At 40.9% G+C, this 26,711-nt stretch overlaps 1 protein-coding gene across 1 annotated transcript in view; it reads right to left on the reverse strand.

The window, feature by feature from the left end:
* SOX6 (SRY-box transcription factor 6) overlaps positions 1 to 26,711 on the reverse strand; it is a 572,111-nt gene that overhangs the window by 123,590 nt on the left and 421,810 nt on the right. The window contains exons 9-11 of the mRNA XM_054970704.1: positions 15,797 to 15,946; positions 9,807 to 9,987; positions 3,438 to 3,622 (exon numbers count right to left, since the gene is read on the reverse strand). Of these exons, the coding sequence (XP_054826679.1) occupies positions 3,438 to 3,622; positions 9,807 to 9,987; positions 15,797 to 15,946 (516 nt within the window). The remainder of the gene's footprint in view (positions 1 to 3,437; positions 3,623 to 9,806; positions 9,988 to 15,796; positions 15,947 to 26,711) is intronic.

Raw genomic sequence — 26,711 nt, forward strand, 5'->3', positions numbered from 1 at the left:
CATGTTTGTACAATTCTTCAATCCAAATATCTTATAAAGAAATAAATCCTAGTTATTATTCTTATAAAACTTTCCTATCCACACAAAACTTCAAAATTAATATTAAAGTAGCCTGGAATTTGTGACAAAAGGGCCATGACAACCCTTACTCAACAGAAAGACTGATGTCTGATTAATATGTTGTCTTTCTTCTTTATTTTGGCCAGACTGAGTTCTTCTGAATCAGCAGCCATGAGTAAAAGCTACAATTTTGCACGGAATCAGAGACATTTGTAACAGTGGCTGAGTGGTACTCACTTTAATATCCTGGTATCTGTGTCATTTTTAGCCTTCTTTTTCCACTTATAGCAGCATTAGGAACCAACGCTGATGTTCTGGTTCCGGTTGTTTGTTCTTTCTGTATTGCTGGAATGCCTTCTAACATCAAAACTCTCAAAGACCATCTCCCACATGTGTTTAGGACCAAATCAGCACATTTGACTACTTCTTCAAATACTACTGAACGTTCTACAAATATACATTCAATTTCTGACACCTCAAAAAGTATTGGCAGCAATCTACCCTTTATGAAAATATTCCTCTGGAGTTCTATTTTCTATGCAGGAGTATCTGGATTTCAGTCTATACTGGAGGATTATAACTAGACATGGGCATGAACAGAAAAAAAAACCAAACATGGTGTTCGTTGTTTGTTGCCATCAATGAACAATGAACATTGATGAACATGACCTGTTCACAAACATGTTTGCTGGGGCCAGCAGGCTCTCCTCCAGCCATCAAGATCCCTACCATGCCACTCCCAGAAACCCTACCTGAGCAGGCAGCAGGAAATGTACCAATAAAAAAAATAGCTTGGCCCCAGAGCCTGGCAGCAGCCGTGGAATTTGAAGGGGTAGATCCCTACCGCACCACTCCCAGAAACCTTACCTGAGCAGGCAGCAGGAAATGTACCAATAATAAATAATAGCTTGGCCCAGAGCCTGGCAGCAGCCCTGGAACTTGAAGAGGTAGATCCCTATCCCACCACACACAAAGAAAATTCAAGCTCCAATGCACTCTCCCTGTCTCTCTCTCAAAATGCCAACAGCAACTGTCTCTCCCTCACTGTCTGCAAAACCAGACCTGGGAGCCCTCCCCCACTCCCGCTCTTTGCTTCCTTGGAACAAATTTGGAGCTCCACACTTGAAAGGAAGACCTGCCTATCAAGCTAAATTGGGCTTAGATGGGGGTTTCCAGGGCAACAGCAGGAGTTCAGACAGAGTTCAGGCAGTCCTTGCCTCCAGTAGCCAAGGGAATTGATTGCAGGTGCCAGCTTGTCTGGCGTAACGAACAGCAAGGAACAGCAACGAACAAAGCTTTCAACGACCACCTGTTTGTTTAGAATGGGGCCTCACAAACAGGTTGTTCGTGAACAGCTGATTGGGCTGTTCGTGGCTTTTTTTGTTCATATTGCTGTCCGTGCCCATCTCTAATTATAACTAACCATCACCTCCTTTCAACTCCTTATTCCACTGTTTCCTAATTGTATTAGTTCTCCACTTTTCCAGCTCTTTCAAATGCTGGTAAAAAGATTTCCCTGCTTTCACATTCAGTTTAAGAGACAGAGAGCTGCAACTCACATTGCTGCTGACAGAAAATAGAACGTCTGAGTTTAATTTCCACTTGAAGAAAGAACAGAAAAGTCCTCTGCTGTCTCTACCAACAGTCATATAATCTCACTTCCCAAGTTGTTATTATTGTTATTATTACTATTACTATTTTGTGATTAACAAGTGGATAGGAGACTGGCAGCAAAGGAGGGAGTTTTGCCTAATCTAGTTGATATTTTGGTGTTTTTCTTGTGAGTCTGAAAAGACTAAAATGCTTTTTTTTGGCACCAACACAGAACGTATGTAAAAATACCAGTGGAATGGAGGCTGGTTGAGGGAGGTTGGTTGAAGGAATGCTAGGAGGCAACATTAAGATAAGCTTTTATGCCCTGTTCAGGTATGAAAAAAGATGCTGAACTATAGACCACTAGTCTGATCCAGCAATCACAAATCCATTCAAATATACCACCAGTTAGGTTTCCCAAGTTCCCATTGGGTGGGGAATTGCCACATCCCGTTGGGTCTTTCCTGTCATTGCTTAGCTAGATGATCAAAGAAAAAATGAGGGGGATGGGAGGGCAATTGTCACTGTTTCAATGTGGTAATGTCACATTGTGCATCACCAGTGACACCTTAGCATTTGGACAAAACTCTATAGATTGCTGCAATGTGCTGACAGCACCTGGTTGCTGTCATAATTTACTTATTTGCTTCATTTCTACCTAGCCTTCCTCCCCACTGGGAAACCAAAATGACTTACATCATTCTCCTCTCTTCCACTTTTTCCTCTCAACAACCTAGTAAGGTAGGTTAGGCAGAGTGCGTGTGACTGGCAGAAGTCACCCAGTGAGCTTCCATGGCAGAATGGGGATTCAAACCTGGGGCTCCTAGATCCTAATCCGACACTTTAAATACACCATACTGGCAACCTGCAACATTATTATGTCACTGGCAAGCCTCCCCCACCAACAATAAGTCTCACACCTGTTGCCAGCCTCATGCTAGCAGGCCTACTGCCTGTTCATCTGAGGAGTAAGTTCATTCTTAAATCTTCAAAATTCATCCTGCAAATTAATGAGTACCAACAGAAACTCTTCCTTGTACCTTATTTCTTGTCACATTGAGTCCCCATGTCTGCCTATCTTGAGCAGTAAGTTCAGGATAGCCAAAAGGAAATATTTCTTCAATCAATGAGTATTTAAATTGTGGAATTCACTGCTTTAAAGAGGACTTAGACAGATTAACGGAGGAGAACTCCTTCAACGGCTACTAGCCATGGTGAGTGAAGGAAACCTCCATACATAAAGGCAGCAAACCTCTGAATACCAATGCTAAGGAGGCAACATTAAAGTAAGCTTCTATGCCCCCTTAGGGTATGAAACAGGATGCTGGACTATGGACCACTAGTCTGATCCAGCAGGGCTTTCCTATGTTCTGATGTTCTAGATTTCCTCAGATTGTTCCAGTGACTCAAACTGTAGAGGGGAAAAAAATTCCTGGACCTTTTCACATTAGTATCACAGTGTTCACAGTTGAGCATATTTGAACATGGCTTTACTTCTCAGAAGTGCTGTTCTATAATTTCCAAATAGGCCCAACTTGTTCATTTTAGCCTGCTATCTTAATATATGTGTCACATGATATTTTTGTAATTTGGGAAGCCTTAACGGCTTTCTTTTTGAGACAATCACAATCCTCTCCTAAATTTTTTTATAGAAAAATAATAATTCTGTTTAACCAAGCATCAGTGCTTATTAAAAACAATTGCTACAATAAGTTTACAGGCCATTGGTCAGATAAATTGGAAATAAAATGAGCAGCAGAAATGAGACAAGAAATAGGCATTACCTTTTCGGCTCTGCAGTTGTTTATACCCATGTTGTTCATGGAGGGAATTTTTCCATCAATGCCATGTGGTTGTTGTTGCTGCTCCCTCTGAATTTGTTCTCTCATCTTTCGAGCCTCCTGAATGGCTTTCATTACTGTATCCTGGTCCCCAAATAGGGCAGGTGAGTTAAGACTGGAAAGGATGTCTACAAATAACAGAAACAAAATCTTTATTTCAGGTTATTTTTGAAATATGATTTTAAAGTAGTGCATAAAATGTTCCCCTCCTTTTCAGGGAAAATTCCAATAAGTGTGTTTTGATAAACATATACCTATTGTATTTGTTCAGGAAAAGTTTATAAACTATATATTAATGCTATATTTTTATGTTTATATAATCTGCACTTATTTTATTTTTAAAAGTGTCATCAACTTGTGCTTGGGGGAAGGTAATGAATTAGCCTCCACTACCCCTCACAACAGCTCTATGAGTTAGGTTAATCCTACATTGACTTGCCTGAGTGAGGTACTCCATTCAGCTCAGAAATTTATCAAAGCTGTTGTAGCATAGTAGTAGTGGGCTATAAATTAGCACTCTGCCAGTTTGAATCCCACTACTGCCATGAGCTCAGCAGGTGGCTTTGGGTAAGCTACTCCTCTCAGACCTAGCTCCCCAGCTGTATTGTGGAGATAACAATACTGACTTTGTTTGCTGTTCTGACTGGGGAACTAATCTGTCTAGAACAGCAGAATACAAGCACAGTTATTATTCTCATAATATTTAGGTATCTATGAATGTAAGTCTGAACCTTCATAAGAAAAAGAAGTTCAAAATTATAAGAAAACAATTTCACACACACACACACACACAACCTCTCAATTATTACTAAGAAAACACATAATACTTTTCTAAGCCAGGTGCCCAAATAAGTTTTTTAAAAGGAATATGAGCAAACCACCAAATATAGATGCCCATTTCAATAATATACATCTTTTAATTATTGTTCCATTATGACTGAATAACACTGGATTCTACACATTCTAGTCATGGAATGGCATGTTACAGCATGTGAGAGAGAATATAAGAGTTATTACTTTAACATCAGTTCAAGGCTGTAAATAAACTTAGACAATAGATTTTTATTCTTTCATGATCAGATACTTAAAAAAAATTATCAGCAGGTTTTAGCAAGAAACAAACTCTCATTCTTTTCACTGATGGATTCCATTATAGATAAGATTAATATTTTGAAGGAGTTTCTATGTTTATATCAGAAACAGCTGTCCAGGTAAGTTGGTACATGTCGGTGTGCTATATTGATAAGAAATAAGCTGAAGCAGCAGCTGTGAGGAGGTTTGGGATTTGTGAGCAACTTGACATCCTTCAGCATGGAATGAGGGGGTGGCTTAAACCCTCCCTGCCTCTGGTCCCTATCCAAATAAGTCCCCCAGCAAAGCTGGTAATTAAAAACATTGCTAGCATGCTTTAGTGAGCAGCAGTAAGAGCAGTTGGGGCCTGCTGGACATAGGAGGTGGGGAGTTGTGTGTGTGTGTGTGTGTGTTAGGGATCCCAAGTCTTCCAGTGGGGGAGGGGGATCCTCCACTCCCACCATCTGCCCTTTGCCACCACTCACCTGGCTGTATGGGGCGGGGGGGGGAACAGGGATAATAGGCCACCTGGGCATGGTCTCAAGGTGGAGCAACAACATCATTCCCGGGAGTGACATCATTGCGCCGCCCCAACAGTGCTCCTGAACTTCGCAGTGGGCCAGTTTGGGCTCACACGTGGGCCAAATTGAGCCCGTTCGGGGCCCAAATCAGCCCACTGTGAAGCAAGCACATGCATCTGTGATAACATACCTTCCCCAGTGATGTCTCCTTCCCCAGTTCAAGCTCAGAGCTCCACAGCCTAGACAGAAGATTTAAAGGCAGCATCCCACACTGGGTCACCTGGAGCAAGACCTGCCTTACCCATGAAGTGTAGTGGTTGGCCAGCCACCCACTTGGCCTTCAGAGGAAGGAGACTAGGCAAACTTCACACTGGTCGAATCCACATTACTCATTCTAAGTCGCATGTTCCCCGCATTCCCCACGCAATCCCGAGTGCCGGTCACATTACCTCATTAAACAGACGCATTTCCTTCGCATTTCTCCTGAATATGTGGTCACAGGTTTTCAACGGGAGTTTCACGGTGGCTGTGAACGGGCCAATGCGCAATTTATGCAGTTTTTTTAAAAACCACCCCCCTTCCTGTCTCTCCGGCCGTTCCGAGAGTTCCTATTGGCTGATTCAACTTGCAAGTGCTCCGTAGTCTGCAAAAGACTGTTTTTGACTTCATAGTATTGAATTTATTGATTATGCTGTTTCTGAATCAAATCTGGTAGTTTGAAAAATCATTTTGGGGTGAAGCCATCCTCAGAACGGACTTGCAAAACTTCCTTTTTAACTGTTTTTTATTTTTTTTATTTTATAGTACTGTAATATAGAAATTATGAAATATTGAAATAATGACACTCCAAGGAAGTGAAACGTCAGTAAAATTCAGGCACTGAACTGTCCTGCATAGGAAATGCCCACGAAAGCTTCCCACATGCTTCCAAATTTCCAAAAAAGAAACGGGAGAGAGCCATCAGTGCTGTCAGTGGGGGAAAGAGAGGCATCATTATCTTCAATGGTGTTTCTTTATAAGGCAAGATCGAAATAACGGAAAAGTGCGCTAAAAAAATAAAAAAAATGGGCGGGAAAAAAAGGTCCCGCCCCAAAAAAGCGGTTTTCGAGCGGCCGTGTGACTGGAGGGACGCGCGAGAAAGACGGATTGGAAGCAGGAATGTGAACGAAGAGGAAAAAATCGCGGATTGGAGGCAAACGGAAGATATCCGATAAACATGCGGGTAATGGGTGAATGTGGATTCGACCACTGTCTCTTAGGTCCGTCTCTTTGTTTCATGGGGAGGCAGGTGGGGTTCTCCTCAGATCAAGGCTTTCTTTTTTCCTTTACAATAAAAAGCTTGAAAGGAGGAAGGTCTCAGTCTTGGTATCCTATTAATTTTTGTATGCTACAGAGGGATCCAAATTATTCAGTTTCAATGGGCACTCACATCCCTAAAGTTCTATCCAGAGGCATCATCCTCATTAGTTGTCTGCAATCCCCACCAAGTACCTCCCTGGTGCAGTAAAAGCTCCTTGATTGTTGAAGCAGGAGCTTCAAGGCATGGAGGGTTGCACTCAGCTGTCCATGGTACATAAACTGACAGAGAAGAGCAAGCGGGATAACTGTGAGGGAGGCCCTTTAAAAAGGCACAGAAAATCCCTGACAACTCTTTGGATGTGCTGGAGACTTCTGTAGAAGTCTCATTCCCATCTGTATGTTTTGGCCCAATATCTGCTTTTTTGGTAAAAGAGACTTTCTCCAGTGCAAACTGATATTAAGAAAATCACTTGTTGTCTGGTTTATGTTGGTTGATCAGAAGGAATATTTCTTGTACAATAACAGTACACTCCTATGCAGGTTTACTTAGAAATAAGTCTCACTTTATTGAGCAGGCATAATCCCAGATAAATATTCATAGGATTGCTCTGTTTATCTGATGATAGTCATAAGAGTCACTGGATCTGGAGACTGCTCTAGGAGTAATAGCATTTTGTTATGAATGAAAATTTCATGGTCCAGAGCCCATTTAGCCAGATGCTAAGGATGGCTCAGTGTTTCCTTGGCTTGCCCTCCATTCCCCTCCCCGCCGACCCCACTATATTTCATGGGGCTTAATATAAGGTAAGTGTCCTTAGGAATGTAAAAGGAATGTGTTTGCAGGAAGAATATGTGCATTTGTCAGAATTTATATTTCTTGCTAAAAAGCTTCTGAATTGACATCCCAGTACATTGTATTCTTCATGCTGTTTCTCTGTGACTGATTTCTAACTGTGGAGAGGCATGAGTTTGCAGATTTAGACTCAGCTGGAATGCTAACAGTGGAAGAAGCAATAGAATATTGGCATTTGTTCTGCAATGTCCATGGTGAATTACAGTAGCACATTATGGTAAATGCTGCCATAACATTTGTGAAATTTATCATAAGGTTAATTAGTTGTTTATTCAAGTATTAAAGTATTTTTCTATGATATAGATAGTAGCTTTGGGTACGGCAGTCTTTCACAATAAATCCACTATATTAACAAGACATAGAAATGTGGAGTGGGAAGTGTGGAGGGGGGGTCATACATTCATCCCAGACCAAAAGATAGGACTCTTTCACTTTTTGGTGTATATAAACTATTGTAGTGAAAGCTTATAGAATTTTATATATTTCTTTTCTGCTTATTGTGCAGGCAACTGTGCAGTTGTCATATCCAGTATTTTTGGAGAATCCTATAAAACAAGAAAATGGACAGAAGTTCTTTCAGGTTCATGAGCTTAAATATGTTCACATGACCTTTCAGTGCACAGGAGGACTAGCCACAAACAGCCCAATCTGCTGTTCGCAAACAAGCTATTCATGAGGCCCCATTCTAAATGAACAGGTGGTCATTGCAAGCTTCGTTCGTTGCTGTTCGTCAAGCCAGACAGTCTGGCACCTGCAATCAATTCCCTTGGCAACTTAGGCAGGGATTGTCTGAACTCTGTCTGAACTCCTGCTGTTACCCTGGAAACCCCAATCTAAACCCAATTTAGCTTGATAGGCAGATCTTCCTTTCAAGTGTGGAGCTCCAAATTTGTTACAAGCAAAGACCGGGGGGAGGGGGGCTCCCAGTTCTGACTTTGCAGACAGTGGAGAGGGAGAGCGACACCTGCTGTTGGCATTTTGATAGAGTGCATTGGAGCTTGAATTTTCTTTGTGTGTGGTGGGACAGGGATCTACCCCTTCAGGCTCCAGGGCTGTTGCCAGGCTCTGGGCCAAGCTATTATTTATTATTGGTACCTTTCCTGCTGCCTGCTCAGGTAAGGTTTCTGGGAGTGGTGCAGTAGGGCTCTTGACCAAACTTGGATGATGGCTGGAGGAGAGCCTGCTGGCCCCCACAAACATCCAACCACGGACATGTTCATGAACAGAGCATGCCCGTAAGTGTTCGTGAGTCCCTGTTCATGGATGGCAACGAACAACGAACATCACGTTCGGGGTTTTTTTCTGATTGTGCCCATCTCTACTCGGGACTATTAGTTGGAGAACTGGAGTTGGCTCCTTAAAGCCAACTGCAAGAGAAAATGCAGCCAGAGTTTCTCCAGTTCCAGTTTCTACTGTTGAACTTCAATTATGAATACTCTACAACAGGCTGAAAGAGAAGGGACTGAAAGGGGATTAGGGTACAAATGCCAGCAGCTGCTTAACATACAATCATAGAACTTGTAAAGAAACATGGTTGGTTCACCAGGTTGTTCTATTTATGTTACTGACTTATGTTACAAATGTAGGAACAAGAGTTCATACGTAGAAACATTTTCTCATAAAAATGGAGGATAAAATTGCATAAATCTGCCTTTTCCCTATGTTATTTTTTGACTCTGATGCCAAAATAAAACTTGTATAATGAATTTTTCAGAAATCACTGTTTTGAAAGGTGGAGGACAATGATGGTGGTTAGCAGATTTCCCCACTTATTGTTAAAGCCTGAAATGTTATTTTGCACTTTAAATCCTACCTTTGGGTCATGTATGCATATGAACAAAAAACCAGGACTGACAGCAGTTAAATCAACAAATCTACGTTTTGGGGGTGGGGGTGGGTTTCCTGTGTGAACTTTCCCACCTATAATGATCCCATATCTTCTTCAGGCTGATGTGAAGATTACTGAGGAAAGGACAGGAACTATCAAAGGGTATATGGCTGTTGAGAGGAACAGGATATGCTAAGTCAGACAAAAATCTCAACAAAATGATGGGAAAGCACACCTTTAGAAATTAGTGCTCTCATGATACCTGAATTTCTCTTTCAAGATCTGATGTGGAAAGTAGACCACTTTACTTACTGGTAGCTGCGGTTCTTGCAAAAGATAGCGGACTAAGCAAGTCCATCAAGGCGCTTCTTACAGTCTTAATCAAAATAGCATGCTCAGGATCATGTAATGCAGTTAATTGTTGAAGTCCTAAGTATGCACTCTTTAGATTTATTTATTTATTTATTGTACTGCTTTACTCTACTGTGGAGATCCAAAGCAGCTTACATCCTCTCCTCTATTTTTTCCCATCACAACAAGACCTGTGAGGTAAGTTAGGCTAAGAATTTGTGACTAGATCAAGGTCACCCAGGGAACTTCCATGGCTGAGCAGAGACAAACCTGGTTTTCCCGGATCCTAATACACATGGGACTGAGTTGGTGGGGGAAAAGATCACCCACAACTGGAGTTAGTACTCCCCTGTTCTAAATCACTCATATTGCTTCCTTTCTGAGTTTACCTAGAGAAGATCCTCTTCCCAGAGCTGCACCAATTGGGCTGGGAAGTCCACTTTTATTGGCCACATTCACCGGGCTTGATTTACTAGTAGGGAAGAGGCTCTGTGTTGGTGACGTTGGGGATTTGACAGGTTCAGCCGTCTTGGGTCGGGCTGAAAGATTCAGTGGTTGTGCGGCATCATCCTAGAAGAGTTTAATGTAAATAATTATTAGAAAAAGACAAATGAAACACATTATCACTTAGAAAGCCACAGCTATTTTGCACCTCCTAGACAATGCCAGATTCTCCTGCAATAATAACAAAAGAAGCTAATTATCCACACTCCTTGAAGATTCCACGAAAGGAAAACCTCATTAATTTCTCTATACTGTGTCTCTATTTACATTAACTATGTGGCTGGATCATTCTTTTTGACAAATTAAAATTTGAATTAGCTCACATTACTGCTTAATTTCCTAATGTGTTTTCTGAGATCTAAATTAACCCAGGGCATTTATAAAGAATTATTTAAAATAGTTTTCCACCAGCTCAGTTGTGTTGCTTTGCTGCATCTACTTGAAAACTTCTTCAAACTATAAAACAAATTGCTAGTGAGACAGAGAGTGAGTGGTGCTGCTAGAGTTAAAAGGTGAAACTAAACAAAGAAAAACACGTATTAGCTTAAGCATGTAGAAGAGTTTATCACTAGATATCCAGATCCCTGTTGCAGCTTTATTTTTTGCACATAATATTATGTGTGATAATCTCTGCAGAATTTTATTTCTGTGTTCTCTTTCTAAGATTTGGAAGAAAGAGATTGAATTGACAGTGTATTTTCTAGCACAGCTCTAAGTTGGTTGAAGCTTTAACGTTTGATCCTATGGCACTGGCAGGCACTGATGTTAGTGAAGCTGAAACAGCACTACTAATAGTGCTTGCAATGCAGCTCTGTGCTGCTGGTTGTATCAACACTTCATTTTTACTATTGAGATCTGACTGTCCAGTTTCACACTGAAGAGCCAGACCTGGGCAAGGAGACCTTCCCTTGCAAAACTTGCATGCCCGTGGCATACTCTGCAAGGGCTTGACAGCTGCGGTTCCTGCTGCTTCACCAGTGCCAGAGCACTTGTACCCCTATGTGTAGAGATGCTTCTGCCAGCATCTTCAGATCTACAGAGCACATAATTGGATCATTAGTTATCTTGTTACATAGGTAAGATAGGGTAGCCCTAAGAACCTTAGCTGTCATAAGCAGTTGGCTATATGTTTTCTGTGTCTGTGAACTATATGAAAGAAGAAAATATATTACATACAGCATAGACAACACTTTAATATTTGTACAGTTTTGTTTAAAAGAGTCCATTATTGTTATGTAATGAATAATATTTATTCTGATGTACTTTGAGTGGAATTAGATATATAAATAATACCATTTACTACATTTACAAAAACTAATGTGTTTATCTTTAACACATAGCAAGTGTGGAAGTTTAGACAAGTAAAAATGGTATGTAAATTCATATTCCTGTAATTCTAACTGAGAATTGCTTGTTTTGTGGCACATTTTGTGTCAGTGAAAAGAGAGAATTGGCTAAAAAAACTCACTGAGCAAACTCTGAGCACATCCAAGCTTACAAAACATCAAACTTTTTGAAAGAAGGAATCTAAGAAACTTGTTCTTTTGATCTACTACTCTCTTTACAATACAACCTTGCCCTGTTCATTGGAGAGCTTGTACCCTGTGCTGAACTTGTTAGCAATCAGCCTGGCACAGCATTTTTGGAATAGCAGAATACTGATTTTCTGTAATTAAAATGAAAAGAGCCTGGTAACATGGCGTTCTCATTTAAAATATGCCCAAAGCTGAGATATGCTGGATATAAGGGTGCATCATCTATATTTTAGCAGACAGCACTGAACACTTCAAAGGTTTGAAATATATGAAAGAATACAATAATGCACTCCATTATCTTATCATTGCCATTCTCCTTGCTGTCAAGTCAAGATTCTACACGGTGTATCTGGTCATATATAATGTATTACATAAGCTAACGTAACAAATAAGTAGCTATTTATACAACTGCAGTCCCTCTACTGCTCATGTTATTTCTATTCAGTTATCATACAGATATTACATAGATTCTGTAGAAGTAACTGAAAATATAGCTTCTTGAAGGTCAGTCACAGGCAGGAAATGGCAACACTTTGAGGAAAATGCTGATTTTTCAAAAACTTCTTGAGTATATCCATACAGATGTTGCTTTGGGGATTTAGTTGTGTCATTCACCCCATCGGATCCCACAGTCCCTCCATACAACTGTATCTTGTTCATGTTTTCCCAGACCACATGGTTGACGGAGAGTGGTGGTGGGATCAGCATGGGTTGTGAAGTGTAAAAGCAAAGGTTGCCAATCGAAGTGTGGATTGTCAAATGTCAGACGGAAAGGTGAATCTGCCTTTTTTTGGACGCTTCCCATGCCATACACTGTGGCATCAAACTAGTAGTGCAGGTTGCTTGTGTATAAGTATCTTTTTTAAAGCATCTCTTTTTAAAGCATTAGCCAGGAAAACGTGATGTGCACATAAATGAGCCTTTGAGATTCAGCATAAATCAGTCACTTACTCAGGGCACCTTTCCCTGACTGCTCACCTTCCCCCTGACCCCTGCCCACTAATTAAAAAAACCACACCCAGGCAAAAATGACTAGGCCATTTATCACTCAATCTTATCTGCCCTTTCTGGACAAAGTGATCGAGAAATCAGTAGCTGACCATCTCCAGGTTTTCTTAAATAACTCTGGTGCTTTGGGCCCTTTCCAGTCTGGATTCAGGCCAGGCTATGGGGCAGGGCTGACTCTCGTGGCTTTAGCTGATGATCACTGTCTGAATGCAGACAAAGGCCATGCTTCTTTGTTGCTCCTCCTGGCTCTATCTGCAGCCTTTGACACAGCAGACCATGCCATCTTGTTGAGGCATTTAGAGGCAGAATTAGGTCTCAAAGGCTGAGCCTTGGACTGGTTTAAATCATTTCTCATGGAACAAACTCAAAGGGTTGCTGTCACAGCCCAGCTATCTCCAGAGCAGGAATTATCTTGCAGGATTCCACAGGGCACACTCTTATCCCCCATGTTATTCAACCTCTATGTAAAGCTTTTAGGAGAACTCATTTGTAGCTACAGAATTGGATGCCGGTAATATGTGGATGACACTCAGCTCTATATCTCACTATCCAAATCACCATGGGATGCAGTAGAGATCTTGGGTAGCTGACTAACAGCTGTGATTGAATGGCTGAATGAGAACAAATTGAAACTGAACTCAGACAAGATGGAAGTAATGCAGCTTGGGAAGGCAGAGATCTTGAAGGACTTCTATTAGAGTTCATCTGACCCTTGCAGACTCAGTTAAGAGCCTAGGGGATATACTGGATTCAGCACTACTGCTAGAAAAGCAAATTAAGGTGGCTGCAAAAAATGCTTTCTGCACATTCAATATAGCCTGAAAGATGGCCCCCTACCTCATCATGGTAGATCTGGCCACCTGGATCCAATGCCATGGTAACATGAAGACTTCACTACTGTAATGCACTCTACATAGATCTTCCCTCGGAATTAACTTGATTCCAGTTGGTTCAAAACACTGGAGCTCGATTATTATTGGGAGCTAACAGAAGCATGAACAGGACTCCCATTCTGCAGTCACTATAATGGCTACTTATCTGTTAGTGGGCTTAATTCGAGGTATTGAGTTGACTATCATATACAAAGCTCTTCACAGCCTTTGTCTGCCATATCTATGGGACTACCTCTCTCCCTATGTTTCACCATAGCAGCTTCACTTATCTGAACAGGGCCTTCTGCAGGTGCCACCTTTCACATGGGCAAAATGAACAGCTTCCCGTTCATGTGCATTTTCTGTGGTGGCCCTCACCTTATGGAGTGGCCTATTTGAAGTGGTCAAGGAAGCTCTCCCTCTCCTGGCTTTCTGCAAACTATGCAAAATCTAATTATTCAAGAGGCTTTTTATTCAAATAGGAGGGCTGTATGGTAAGGAAGTGGTCTCAAAGAGATGCATCAGTAAAGGGACAAGGACTATAGACTTTACTATTATGTACTATCTGTTGCCGAAAGTATAATCCTACTGAGTAGTTTTTATGTTGTTTGATATGTCAGGATTAGAATTGCTTATGCTGTGTTTCAGCATTTCTTCAACTCTGTTGAAGAAATCAGATTTCTGCTGATTTTAAATCTTTGCAGTTTGCATATATATACCTATTACATTGTTTATTGAAATATCTTTGAACTTGGCTGTGCTGACTCACACTGTGTAATCCGCCTTGAGTCTCTTTGATAAAGGTAAATAAATAAATATATTGTCCCAAACAAGTGTCTAGATTTCTTTCAAACAGAAACAGTCTAGCTGTCTTTGATGAGGCTACATCAGAGAATCATAGAAATTAAGGGTTGAAAGAAGCCTGAAGCTCTGAGGCAGGATACTACTTGTCAGTACTAAATGCAGATGGATCTGATAGCTCAGAAAGACTGACCAGTTCTTTTCTGTGTCTGAAGAATGTGTAACTCAAAACATGGATAATTCCATTTCTTATTTAAGGCTAATTGCTACTCTTTGAACAGGCATAGGGCACTTCTGTTGCTTCCTACTAGATAAATACACCATATTTCACTTCATGAAAATGGTACCGGTATCCTCATAAATCTTCAGGATCCTGGGGTATAAACAATAAACAAACATATTCCAGCTGCTTACGGAAAGCTAGAAAGGCGAAGGTTTGATCGTTGCATGCTGCCGCCAAGTCCCACCCTGGCTTGCACCATTCTCGTTCTAAGCAAGTGACAATTAAGCATGCATGAGCTTTTGACAATACATCAAAACCAAATAGAAGCAAGCCAAATATCAGCAACACTCTGATATCAACAAGGGTCCAATCAATCTGCACTCATGGCATATATTTTTTTCTCCCAATCAATTGACAGTGATGGCCTTTTTTCCCCTCCAGCCACCCTCCTTTTTATCTGAGGCTTTTATGGATTTAATAATAAATGTGTAAAATAAGTAGAAGGGGGTGGGGTTCCTCTTGCCATCTCACATACTTAAGGTCAATTCCTAAAAAAAATGTTTTGGCATAACTAACCATGGAATATCAGAAAGATTTATGCAATCAGTATAGTGTTATAATCACATGTCCTGGTCCTGGATACTCTGTCCAGGTTACACTAAACATAGTACCTCACAGAGCAGCTGTGAGGTCCCTGGCTCATGCAACTCGTCAGTCATAGGGATTTTTCGTACTGTCTTTGCTTGGTAATGAATATCATGAATCCAAAAGTGCTTTTCATTTCACCTTTGAATGCACATTCATTTGCAATCAACAATGTAATACTGAATGACTGGAACCAGTAAAAAGCTTACTTGGATAACTGGAATTGATTGAAGGTGAAAAACTAAACTACCAGTTATTTTCCAATAAAAATTTACTTAGTCAAATCAACCTCTGAAATATTTACAGTGCAAGCTAAGAAAAGCTACTCCAGTCTAAGACCATTGAAACTCTTCTTAGGATTGCACTGTTAAGTTGTTCAAGCAACAAATTAGATATTACAGTAAGCTGGGAAAGATCAGGGGCTCTTGACTTGCCATTCCTAGTAAGTGGCTGCAGAAACAACAGTGGGGTTATTATTATCCGGTGACTGCAGTTCACAATGTCATAGATAAATGCAGGGATCTATAAAATGGCTTGTTAGAGCTCAAATATGCTGGATTCACTCAGTTGTGTAGACAGAGATTGTTTTATCTCAGTTGTGATACTATAAACAAAGCTCCTAGTATCTACAATTCACTAAAGGTAGTAAAGAAAACAAAGGCCTTGAATCATTCTAGGAGAAACCCTTGCTTCTTCTTGCCTGGATATGTAAATAAATACTAGAAGAGAATGAATCAAGAGGTTATAGTATATCAGAAGGAGTTCACATGAAGGTAAACCAAAAGAAGTACCTTAATTTGAGATATAGGGCTGGTCCCTCTCTTTTCATTTTTCATCCCAGTAGGTGAAAGTGCACCTGTTATGTTTGGCGGCTGAGGGGTAGAGGGCATCTTGGCTCCAGGTGAAACCTGCATACTGGCCAACTGAGCTGCATAGAGTTGCTATGAAAACAAGACAAGCTTAAGTCAGAGAGAATTTCTTTCTAAGTAGCAGATGAAATACTGTAGGATCCTGGTGGTGAGAGACCCTACTTGTTGCTAGCAGGTTAATTCAAGAAGTCATGCAGTTCATGAGAAGGGATTCATTGCTTAAGGCATTAAGGCAACCAGAAAGTTTCTGGATCACATACAATAGGTCTGGAAAACCTAATTATTAGATAATGTCTCTTAAGATCCCATCAAATATATAAAAATTGGTTTACAAGTATTTATCATATTTCGTAACAAATTACAGTGACTTTCATTGGTCATCGTTCGCTAACATTGTTGTTATTGTTTCATTGTAAAGCAGTCAACAGATTTTATTTCCACTGTAAGTACAAGTACTTAATCTAATACCTCTTCATGCTAATATGAATAGTGGTAGAAATCTTCATGTAAAAGTGGGAGCAAAAGTACAATCATAGGGATTATCATGAAACTTATATTTAATTTCCTCAACTTTTCAGAACCTGAACAGAACTCTGTCAGAAGATGTAAAATTAAGTCATACATTCCCAAAACATATAAAGTGTTTCCTGAACAAACAAAGCAGGTTTAATTTCATTGCAGCAACTAGCCTTAGAACCTCACCTTGAATTAGCAATAGCAAGAATTTTACCATTAAAAACAGCGAAGATCCTATTCCTTCTCCCACACATAAATCTGTATAAAATTTGCCTTATTAGTGAAAAAAACAGGTGGTTTGTATGTAATTTCCAACATTACTATCATTCAGATGGACAAATAAAAAAAATTACAGTAATCAAAAGCAGACCTTTCAGCATATGTAATTAAATGAAAGCTTAATAAAGAATAATTTGCAAGAGCCAGATGTGCTTATGTCATAATTGTTGCTTTCTTTGGAACAATTTTTCTAATATAACAAGCCTCCAAAGAAATGAAAGTTACACAATACTATATATGCTCAATGACTCAGTGGCTAGACAAATACATGCATAAGGTCAGTCAGAACTCTGAGTCTTTAATGAAAAAAACCACAAAGGTTTTTTGTTGTTGTTTCTCAAAGGTCATAGTGTTCATACCATTAGGCTAAGGAAAGCAACATTCACTTTAAGGATCAGGACTGATCATTGCCCCCCCAGTCGGAATAAGAGGCAGACTCAAGGCTTGGGTAATAAAGGGCCATTTTTATTTAGGCAACAACATGAACTGCAACAACTAAAAAACCCTGGCAAGGGCCTAACCAGTGGTACAGGTCAAGCCCTGGGGTCACTCCCCTGGACCCTGCCTTGACCTGTCTGGGCAAGACCCGCTGCCCCGGATGCGAGCCATCCACATGCATGGCCGGGATCCGGCCAGCCTGGCGGATGGTTTCCCCCTTAAAGCTCCAAGCACCTCCACCACAGAGCATGAGGGAAGGACTTGTCCAGGAGATACCACCAGGCAGCCTGCCCTCTCAACTGGCTGCCGCAAAGCATGCCAGCCGATCCTGACAGGCCCCTAATATCCCCACCAATGGGGATGTGCCAAGGGTACTCACCATCCCGCTAACGTCCCCCCAACTAAGTCCTGCCATTGATGGCCTATACAGCACCACCGTAGTCCAATAGCCACAGCTCCAGAAAGCAGTACAAGGTAAGCAAAAAACTTCCTTCCCCAAGGCCAATCAGGGAAAGAAAGGAAAAATTCCTACCTGGCCCCCCAAAAGGCAACCGGTCAAAAACCTGCTCTGCTACTGGGCGGGTGGGTGGGCCAAACACGAGGCAACAAGTGCTGATGCAGAGGCAGGGCTGTCCTGTTAAGGCACTTAGCCCCGCCCCCTTCCCATGTGACCCTGAGAGGCCGGGGAAATGCTGCCGCTTATCCTCCATGGCGGCAAATGCGGCCCCTGGCCTCAAGCTCTTGGCTGCCAGCCGGGTGGGGGCCTAATTGTGTTCATACTCCATTCTATTGCTACATCATGCAGTCTCCAAACAAATATGGCACACGCTTAAAGAATCTGCTGGAACTGCATATCTGAAACAAATACTGTTCTTTTTTGTTCCTCTACTTGAACTCCCAGCTCTTGATTTCCCAGCTCTCTTCTATGCAATTGCTGTTTTACTGCTGAAGCCTGGGATCTTATCAGCACCTCTTGGCTAGCTCACAAAAAGTAACTCATTCTTAGGATCATTCCTTGTTATCTTCACAGGCTACATTGCTGCAAAAAAATCAAATATTCTTGGATCTATGCATTTTCATAGTAGGCTGATTATGGTTATAATTGATTACCATAACAGAGAAATGGCAGAATGCAATAATCCAAAAAGAGGGCATTAAGAATCTCTTTGTTAGCTAACTGAAAGAATATTTTTATCAGCACCTGTCTGTATAGTTGTGTTGGATTCTATTGTTCATCTACAGATAATATCTGTTTACATAACATAAACTTGAAGTGCTGGATTGTGGATTCTGACCAGACGAAACAGTATTTATGATTTAGGACTAGTGCTAGTATAAATACTAATGAACGTAGTGTTTTCTTTGCCATATCAGATGTATATCATAACCCAGGAAATATTATCCCTTCAATACGGATTCAGTAAGGTCTCATAAGGCCATAACCAGTGTATCAAGCAGCTCTATATGTGCTTCAGATGTCTTTTGCCTGACAGTTATCTCAGATTTATCTCTTTAAGGCATGCTCTATAGTTTAACTGTTCCATGACATCCAACATATTACAGTTCTACCAACTTCTACCAGTTTCCTTAATGGTTAAGGAAAGGAAAAAGTGGCTTTCCTGTCTCTGGCTGGTTTATTTAGTTTAACTTTTTATCTGCTGAAATTGAATATTGTATTGGGAGGAAATTTATGTATTTATAACATATGTATGCCTCCTTTCCACCCAAAGAAGGCTTCCAAGGTGGCATACATTAAAATATTTAAAGCAACATTTTAAGCAATTTGAGTTTAAATAGTATAAAAATAATTCAATAAGCACACACACACACAACACCAAGAACAGGGAGGAGAACCAATAACAATTATTGGAGAGTATGCCAAATGAAACAAATAAACAAAAAGACTTCATCCACTGATAGAAGACAGGAATAGACCAATTGTCAAGAAATAGATCAGAAGCATTTTCTTTGTCTAAACATTAACAGTGATTCTTGCTGGGTTATGGATTAAATATAAAAAGTTTAATTGTACTTCAGAGAAAGGTACAGAATGAGTAGCAAAGGTGTGTACCTACTTCAGATTCTAAGGGAAGCTGTTACCAAACTGTGATAAGATTCTAGAATTCTCCTAATAAGGTTAATACTTATGTTCTTTGAATTAACATGCTCACAAGCTTTGTATGTTATATTGTTATTGGCTTTATTCTACACTAATTAAATAATGGCTAAACATGCTGAGAGCTTCATGGCAAACTTACGTTGGTGGAACACCCTTGATTACATGCAAAGTGAACTCCTGATTAGAGATGGGCACGAACAGCAATACGAACAAAAAAAAGCCACGAACAGCCCAATCTGCTGTTCGCAAACAAGCTGTTCATGAGGCCCCATTCTAAACGAACAGGTGGTTGTTGCAAGCCTTGTTCGCTGCTGTTCGTTGCTGTTCATCAAGCCAGACAGTCTGGCACCTGCAATCGATTCCCTTGGCAACTTAGGCAGGGATTGTCTGAACTCTGTCTGAACTCCTGCTGTTGCCCTGGAAACCCCAATCTAAACCCAATTTAGCTTGATAGGCAGGTCTTCCTTGCAAGTATGGAAATCCAAATTTATTGCAACAAGGGAACAAAGACCACGGGGGAGGGGGGCTCCCAGCTCTGACTTTGCAGACAGTGGAGAGACAGTTGCTGTTGGCATTTTGATAGAGTGCATTGGAGCTTGAATTTTCTTTGTGTGTGGTAGGATAGGGATCTGCTCCTTCAAGTTCCAGGGCTGCTGCCAGGCTCTGGGCCAAGCTATTATTTATTATTGGTACCTTTCCTGGTGCCTGCTCAGGTCAGGTTTCTGGGAGTGGTGCAGTAGGGATCTTGACTTGGATGATGGCTGGAGGAGAACCTGCTGGCCCACACAAACAGCCAACCACGAACATGTTCGCGAACATGTTCGTGGTTGTTCGTCCCCGTTCGTGGATGGTAACAAAAAACGAACATCATGTTTGTTTTTTTTCCTGTTTGTGCCCATCTCTACTCCTGATCATGTCACCTCAGTATTCCCTAGTGTAGTTTGGCATGACTAATACTACACTCAGTATTCCCTAGTGTAGTTTGGCATAATCACTGTCTACTCCTGATCATGTCACCTCAATATTCCTTAGTGTAGTTTGGCATGACTGCAGTAACACACTAGGCAGGTTTGCACAAGCACAGTATGTACTTGGTTACTGAAGTTCATTTACCATAGAAGAGCCAGTATTCTCCAGGATTATGGTTATTTAGGTAATTAAATCGAATGGAATCACTTGCTGTTATCCACCTTTTTGTGCCTGTGTGAATGCATTTATTCAAGAAGTGATCACAAGGAATGTTGAGCTCGGAATTATGGCAGATGCCAAAGGCACCCCAAAGTTCTACATCTCACCTGAAAACTGTCAAACTTTTTTTCTTTACAATTTTAAGAAATTAGAAATGGTGGAAGCAGATGATTTGGGAAGGGGACTGCTATAAGAAAGTTACATCACAGTGTAATCACGGAAACAGATCAGTCCAAAATCATTTAGACACATACAAATACCTTGCCAAACAACTACTCCTGCTTGTGACCAAGAAGCGGGGAATGGCCCAAACTGGCATGTTTTTGAAGATATCTAATAATTACTAAGGAATCTTGCTTTAAAAGTCTTGGTATAAATTTAATATTAATACTATACTCTGCGGGATCCATGGCAGCATTATATATTTTACACACTTCTATGTTTTCTGAAGCAATCTAATTATCACAGTCACATAGATGTTTTGCACTGCCTTGGCTCTAAACCACAGCAATATTTTCAGAGCATCAAAACACCATTATCTTCCAGTTTTCCCCTTTCCAGTTTCCTGTGGTTTACTACAATATTTCCTCAAAGATCCAAGCAGGTTTGTATACCATGTAGATGGGAAGGTCCCACAAACATCAGTGCCATTTTACTGACATCACCCCTTATGCCAGCAATTTTCCCTGCTATGCCAATGGAAGGCTTTTTTCTGGCTTTTTAAAAAAATGGTAGTTGCTATATCACTATCAAGAGCACTATGGGGAAAGAATAGTGGCCATGAAGAGGTAACTATGTAAAGTGCAGAGGAAACTTGTGCGTGGATGCTCTGCTGTTGTTGCAAATGCCTCTGCATTCACAGTAGTCCCAACAGAGCATTGTCACTGTGTGGATGCAGCTAAGGTTAATATTGAGAGTGAGTAGTTCAGTTTATAAAAGGCAACTGAAACAAAGGTCCTCTGTACCAAATCACACCACTCCTCATCTTCTGGGTGCCATGCAGTGATGCCCCACCAGGTGTTACCTGGCCCACAGCAGAATTTTCAACATTCAGAAATAGGCATTCTTAGGCAAATAGGACGTTCAAGAGTACAGAAAGATGCCTAGAATAGTTTCAGAAGAGGAAGTGTTTTACCCACTGTGGTATAATCCAGGCTTTTACACAAGGGAAAATCATTAAGGCAACTTGGTCATTCATTCTTATTCCAAAAGCTATACTTTCTGGATGCATCTCATCTTCAATGACAGAAAGCAAAATTAAATCCCAAACATGGAAGTTCTTCCTATCACCCCTGGCAGCAGAATGCTACCTCCCTATCAGGATGCTGAGAAAAAAAGGAAACAACAAGAGAATGCTGCTATACTTATGCCTTGCTTGTACGCTTCCAAGGAATTTGACTGGCCACTCACTGGGTTCACATGTCTACCAAACAGCATTTCCTGCAACTCAAAAACACAATCACCTGAAACAAACCTGAAGAAAATCAGTAACACAAAAAATTGATTAAACTATCACAAATAACAGGACAGTGCTTACCCTTCGAAATGTCCAGAACGGAAAAATAATCCATTTGCCATCAAAATCAGCAATGGTTTAAAGAGCAGCCCATCACCATTTTCCATCAGATACAAAAATGTATTAGAGTCCATCTGAAAACTATTTGGGAGGGGGGAGGTTGCCAAACGCTGACTGGCAGAACTACTAATTTGGAACAAATTACTTCTAAAACCTTTGCCTCCTTTCTTCCTCGAGCAAACAGTCGACTGACCATATCTATTAGGGGTTCCCAGTTTCTCATTTTATTTTGGCTCTTCAGAGTACCATCCCCTGAGCATTCTCTGTAGTATCCCACACCTGATGGGATGGCCTACCTGAAGAAGTGAGGTAAGCTCCCTCTCTCATAGCTTTCCACAAAATGTGCAAAACCAAATTATTCAAGAAGGCTTTTTTACACAGGTAGTAGGGCTGTGCTGTAAGGAAAAGTTTCAGAGAGATACATTGGTACAGTAGTAGGGGCTGCAGACTATACTACTCTGTACTGTTGCTGTAATGATGTCCCTATTGGATAGTTCCACATAGTTTAAAGATGTCATATAAATCTGTTTATATTTTGTTTCAGCATTGTTTTCTACCTGTGTATCAGATTTATGCTTGTTTTCACATTTCTACCATCCTTACCCTATTGTATTGTTTATTGAATGTCCCAGTCATTGATAGAATTGACTTATACCTCTGCTATCAGTGTCAGTGAGAAAGGTAGCCTATAAATAACATAAATAAAATAAACAAGTAAATTTTAAAATCCATTATTCTTCTCATTTAATGCTGCCCTTGAAATGTTGAACTATTTTTTTTCTTTTATCGCTATCAGTATCAAATTCACATTTCAGTATTCTATCACATACTATCCCCGTGTATATTTTAATCCTTTTCCATTTATCCTACATCCTTATTTTTAATCTCAATTCTTTCTATGCACTTCATTTAATATATTTTGGGCCTGCCTAATACATTTAAATTTTGGGCTGGTGTGCAAAGATTCTTTGTTTTACTGTCTGCAGAGTGGATGTAGCTTTTGATTCTGTATCTTTATGAGTACAGAAAGCATGTTTTAGTTCTTGTACTGATCTTAACACATTATTGTCAAAAAGGAGGTAATATCTTTTAGAGGTTTATAAAATGTATTATTGGATAGAAAAGAATTGTTGTGAGTCATGGGTTTCTTACACACTTCAAAATCTGTAATTTTAGCTAAGGTTAACAATGTTTGTAATCACTACTACTCAAAAGAGCTACGAAACTGGAATTTATATGAAAAATATTTCTATAAAAACATCTGCTATCAAATGTTCAGAGCAAACAATGCTTTGTCAGTTGCCAACTGAAGATTGGATGGGATGACACATACGTACTTTTATAAATCTCCCATTCAATTTTTTTTTCTGGTCTTGCCTTTAAAACTTTCACTGGTTCTACCAACAGTGTATGCTTTTTAAAAAATGCCTATTAAAGTAATATTTTGGAAACCTGGTTTAATCAGCCATGACCATTATTTCAGCTATTTAAACTAGATTTAGCAACTATGTCCAATGTGGTTGTGTTCTTCAACAACCACAGTATCAGTAGCATATCAAGTAATGGAGAATATTGACGTAAGCGTCATTTTCAATGGACAGCACAATGTTTGAGACAATGGAATGAACAGTTTTAAAAACTATAGGGTATTTGAACCAATCCTGCATTTGCCTGGTGTTGGTTATAGGTTGGGATCCCAGGTCCTCTGATTAGGGCAGGGAATCCCCTGCTCCCAGCCTCCCCCCACTACCACCACCTGGCCGACATGGGGGAAAGGCAGGGAAACAGGCAAGTCACCCTGGGAGTCACATTGTTGTGCCACCCTGAGAGTGCATGCTGCTCCCAGGCTGGCATGGTGACATTACATCCTGGAAGTGATGTCACCACACTGGCCCAGGAGCATGTATGTGCTTCACACATGTACAAGAAGCAAGGAAAGAGCAACAAAAAGGTGAGTGCTACATCCCGCCTCCCCTTGCCAGGAGGGTAAGGGGATCTGGCAACCCTAATCATAGGAAAAGCAGGTCAGATAGAAAGTGCGTTGCCTCTGAATAGCACACTGTACTATTCTGGCCTTGTACCATTCTGAGTTTCTGTGTTCATCAACCCAAAGCTCCTCCTACCTGTTTTACCCTCATACAATGATGAAGAGGAATGAAAGTAAAATATGGTTGGGAGTGGATTGGGGATGTTGGTAGGACTTCAAATACCTCCCCATCTTCTGTTTGAACCAGCCACCCTTGCTGTAAATAGCAATCTAAGCTCCCTAACATAATATAAAGATTTAGCAAATATATATATTTCATTCTCATTGATTTCATTATGATAGTCAAAGCCATATTGAACTGATTTCCATATCTACATATTATTACTACTGCCTATATTGTTACTTTCTAAGGCACTTTCAGTACACAGCTTCCTGAACAGCAGCTGTGTTAGTCTGCTCTATCAAAAGCATCAAAGCTCTCTAGCGCCATAAAGACTACAGCCAGGAGTCTAAACAACAAGGAGATCATTTCGAAAGGCCAAGGGTGCTTACAGTGCCATCCTAAGTGGTAAAACTGAAGGACGTTTCAAATTCAGTTTGTGAAATGGTACGTTGATCAGTTGTTCAAAGAAAAACACCCACAAGAAATTCCACTGGGCTGTAGCAAACCACCGTGGCCAATGCTGTGGCACATACTATTGAGGCATAATCAAAAAGAGTCCAGTAGCACCTTTAAGACTAACCAATTGTATTGTAGCATAAGCTTTCGAGAATCAAGTTCTCTTCGTCAGATGCATGGTACAGAAACTGGTCAAATATAGAAGAGGAGGGGGGAGGAGGGGAGGAGAGAGAAGATGCAGTTGGGGGGGAGAGGGAGGGTGCAACCAAAACTGTGATTCTCGAAAGCTTATGCTACAATAAAATTGGTTAGTCTTAAAGGTGCTACTGGACTCTTTTTGATTTTGCTACTACAGACTAACACGGCTAACTCCTCTGGATCTATTGAGGCATAAGTTTTCATGGGACAGAGCCCATTCCATCAGATCCATCCATGTATTACAGAACTTCCAGAGAATTTTTTTTTACTTTGGAGCCAACAGAAACTTAGGTGACTTAAAGAAATGGAAAACAAGCCAAGCAACTCATCAGCAGCCTAACTATGTGATAAACCCAGAGGCAACTCCAAAACTGCTATGCTACTGCTTGTGAGTCTGCCAAGGAACCAGATGCTCTTGCTAGAAAAATATCTTCCACAGCTCAGCATCTGGTTCCTTTGAGGAGGAGCAGTGTAAATTGCATGCACAACTATGTGCATGTTTTAAAGCATTATATGTATTTTTAAAAATTCATAGCTGAATAAAGCTAAACATTTACTGTTTGAAATGAATTTGATATTTTGAAAAATCCAAAGTAAAAGGTTTCAAGGGGTTTTTAAAGTGCATGTTTTCTTTATTTAACAGCTCATTTGCACAGATGTTACCTGTTAGAAATGTGTATATTATAAATACCAGTGTTTCTATATTCAAAACCATATTGCAAAAAAACCACAACCGATTTTTTTATGTCTCTAGGATTTTCTTGGTTAAATACAAATATTATGTTAATAAATTGAAAAGTTAATATCCCTTGTAAAGAATACTAACGTTAGGGGCCAGCCCCCATCCTTATTAACACATGCCCTATTCAATTAATTTCAGAGGTTTAATATGTATATCTTTATAAGTACTCTAACTTAACCCAAATGTTAATGAATGAGTGCAGTGCAGAAAAATGGAATCTAATAACCTATGAAAAGAAAGGGTAGGAGGTAATTCGTTTAAAAGTTTTAAAAATGCAAATTACTGCAATTAGTGTTTGCTAAGTTTTTAAGAGCTGGTTCACACAACCAATTCTGTATCCACGCAGTGCAGCAGCTGCTGTTACTCAAGAGTGGTTCCCAGTAGAGATGGGCACGAACCGCATTACGAACTTCAAAAACCCACGAAAATGGCGATTGCACGATCGCGATCCGGCGGTTCGTTATTGGCCACGACCAACGAACCAGCGGTCGGTAAAAGCCTGGTTCCTTCTGGTGCCAGAGCTGCTGCCAGGCTCTGGGGCCAAGCTCGGTGGGTACCTCGGCTGAGGGCTCACATTAGTGCCTGATCTGTTCAGGTCTGTGGGAGTGGTGGGCTAGGGCTCTAGTCCCTCCTTCTCTCTGGTGCCAGGGCAGCTGCCAGGCCCTGGGGCCAAGCTCGGTGGGTACCTGGGCTGAGGGCTCACATTAGTGCCTGATCTGTTCAGGACTGTGGGAGTGGTGGGCTAAGGCTCTAGTCCCACCCTCCCTCTGATGCCAGGGCTGCTACCAGGCCCTGGGGCCAAGCTCGATGGACACCTTGGCTGAGGGTTCACAGTGTCATCTCCTTCTTCTCAATTGTTGTTTGCTGGCATGATGAGGCTTCGAGTGGGGGACAAGAGTGGTTGTGGGGGGAAGTGCAGAGATTGTCCCGGTTGCAGCACAGGAAACAGTGCTGTGCAGGACTCTGGAGCAGCAGAGACTCCCGCTCCCCCAAAATCACCAGTTGTGGCTGTGGAGGAGGCTGCACCCTGAGCAAGAAGCTTTGCCTCGAGGGTGTGGCTGGTGGGAGTGGAAGGGTCAGGCAGGCCACCCTGGAGGAAGTTGTTCCATGGGGGTCAGGGGAGGCTCCGCTGAAAAGGGTGAGGTCAAGGGCTCAGGAGGCGGGCATTCATGTGG

Source organism: Eublepharis macularius, chromosome 2 (assembly GCF_028583425.1).
Source record: "Eublepharis macularius isolate TG4126 chromosome 2, MPM_Emac_v1.0, whole genome shotgun sequence".
Classification (NCBI taxonomy): Eukaryota; Metazoa; Chordata; class Lepidosauria; order Squamata; family Eublepharidae; genus Eublepharis; species Eublepharis macularius.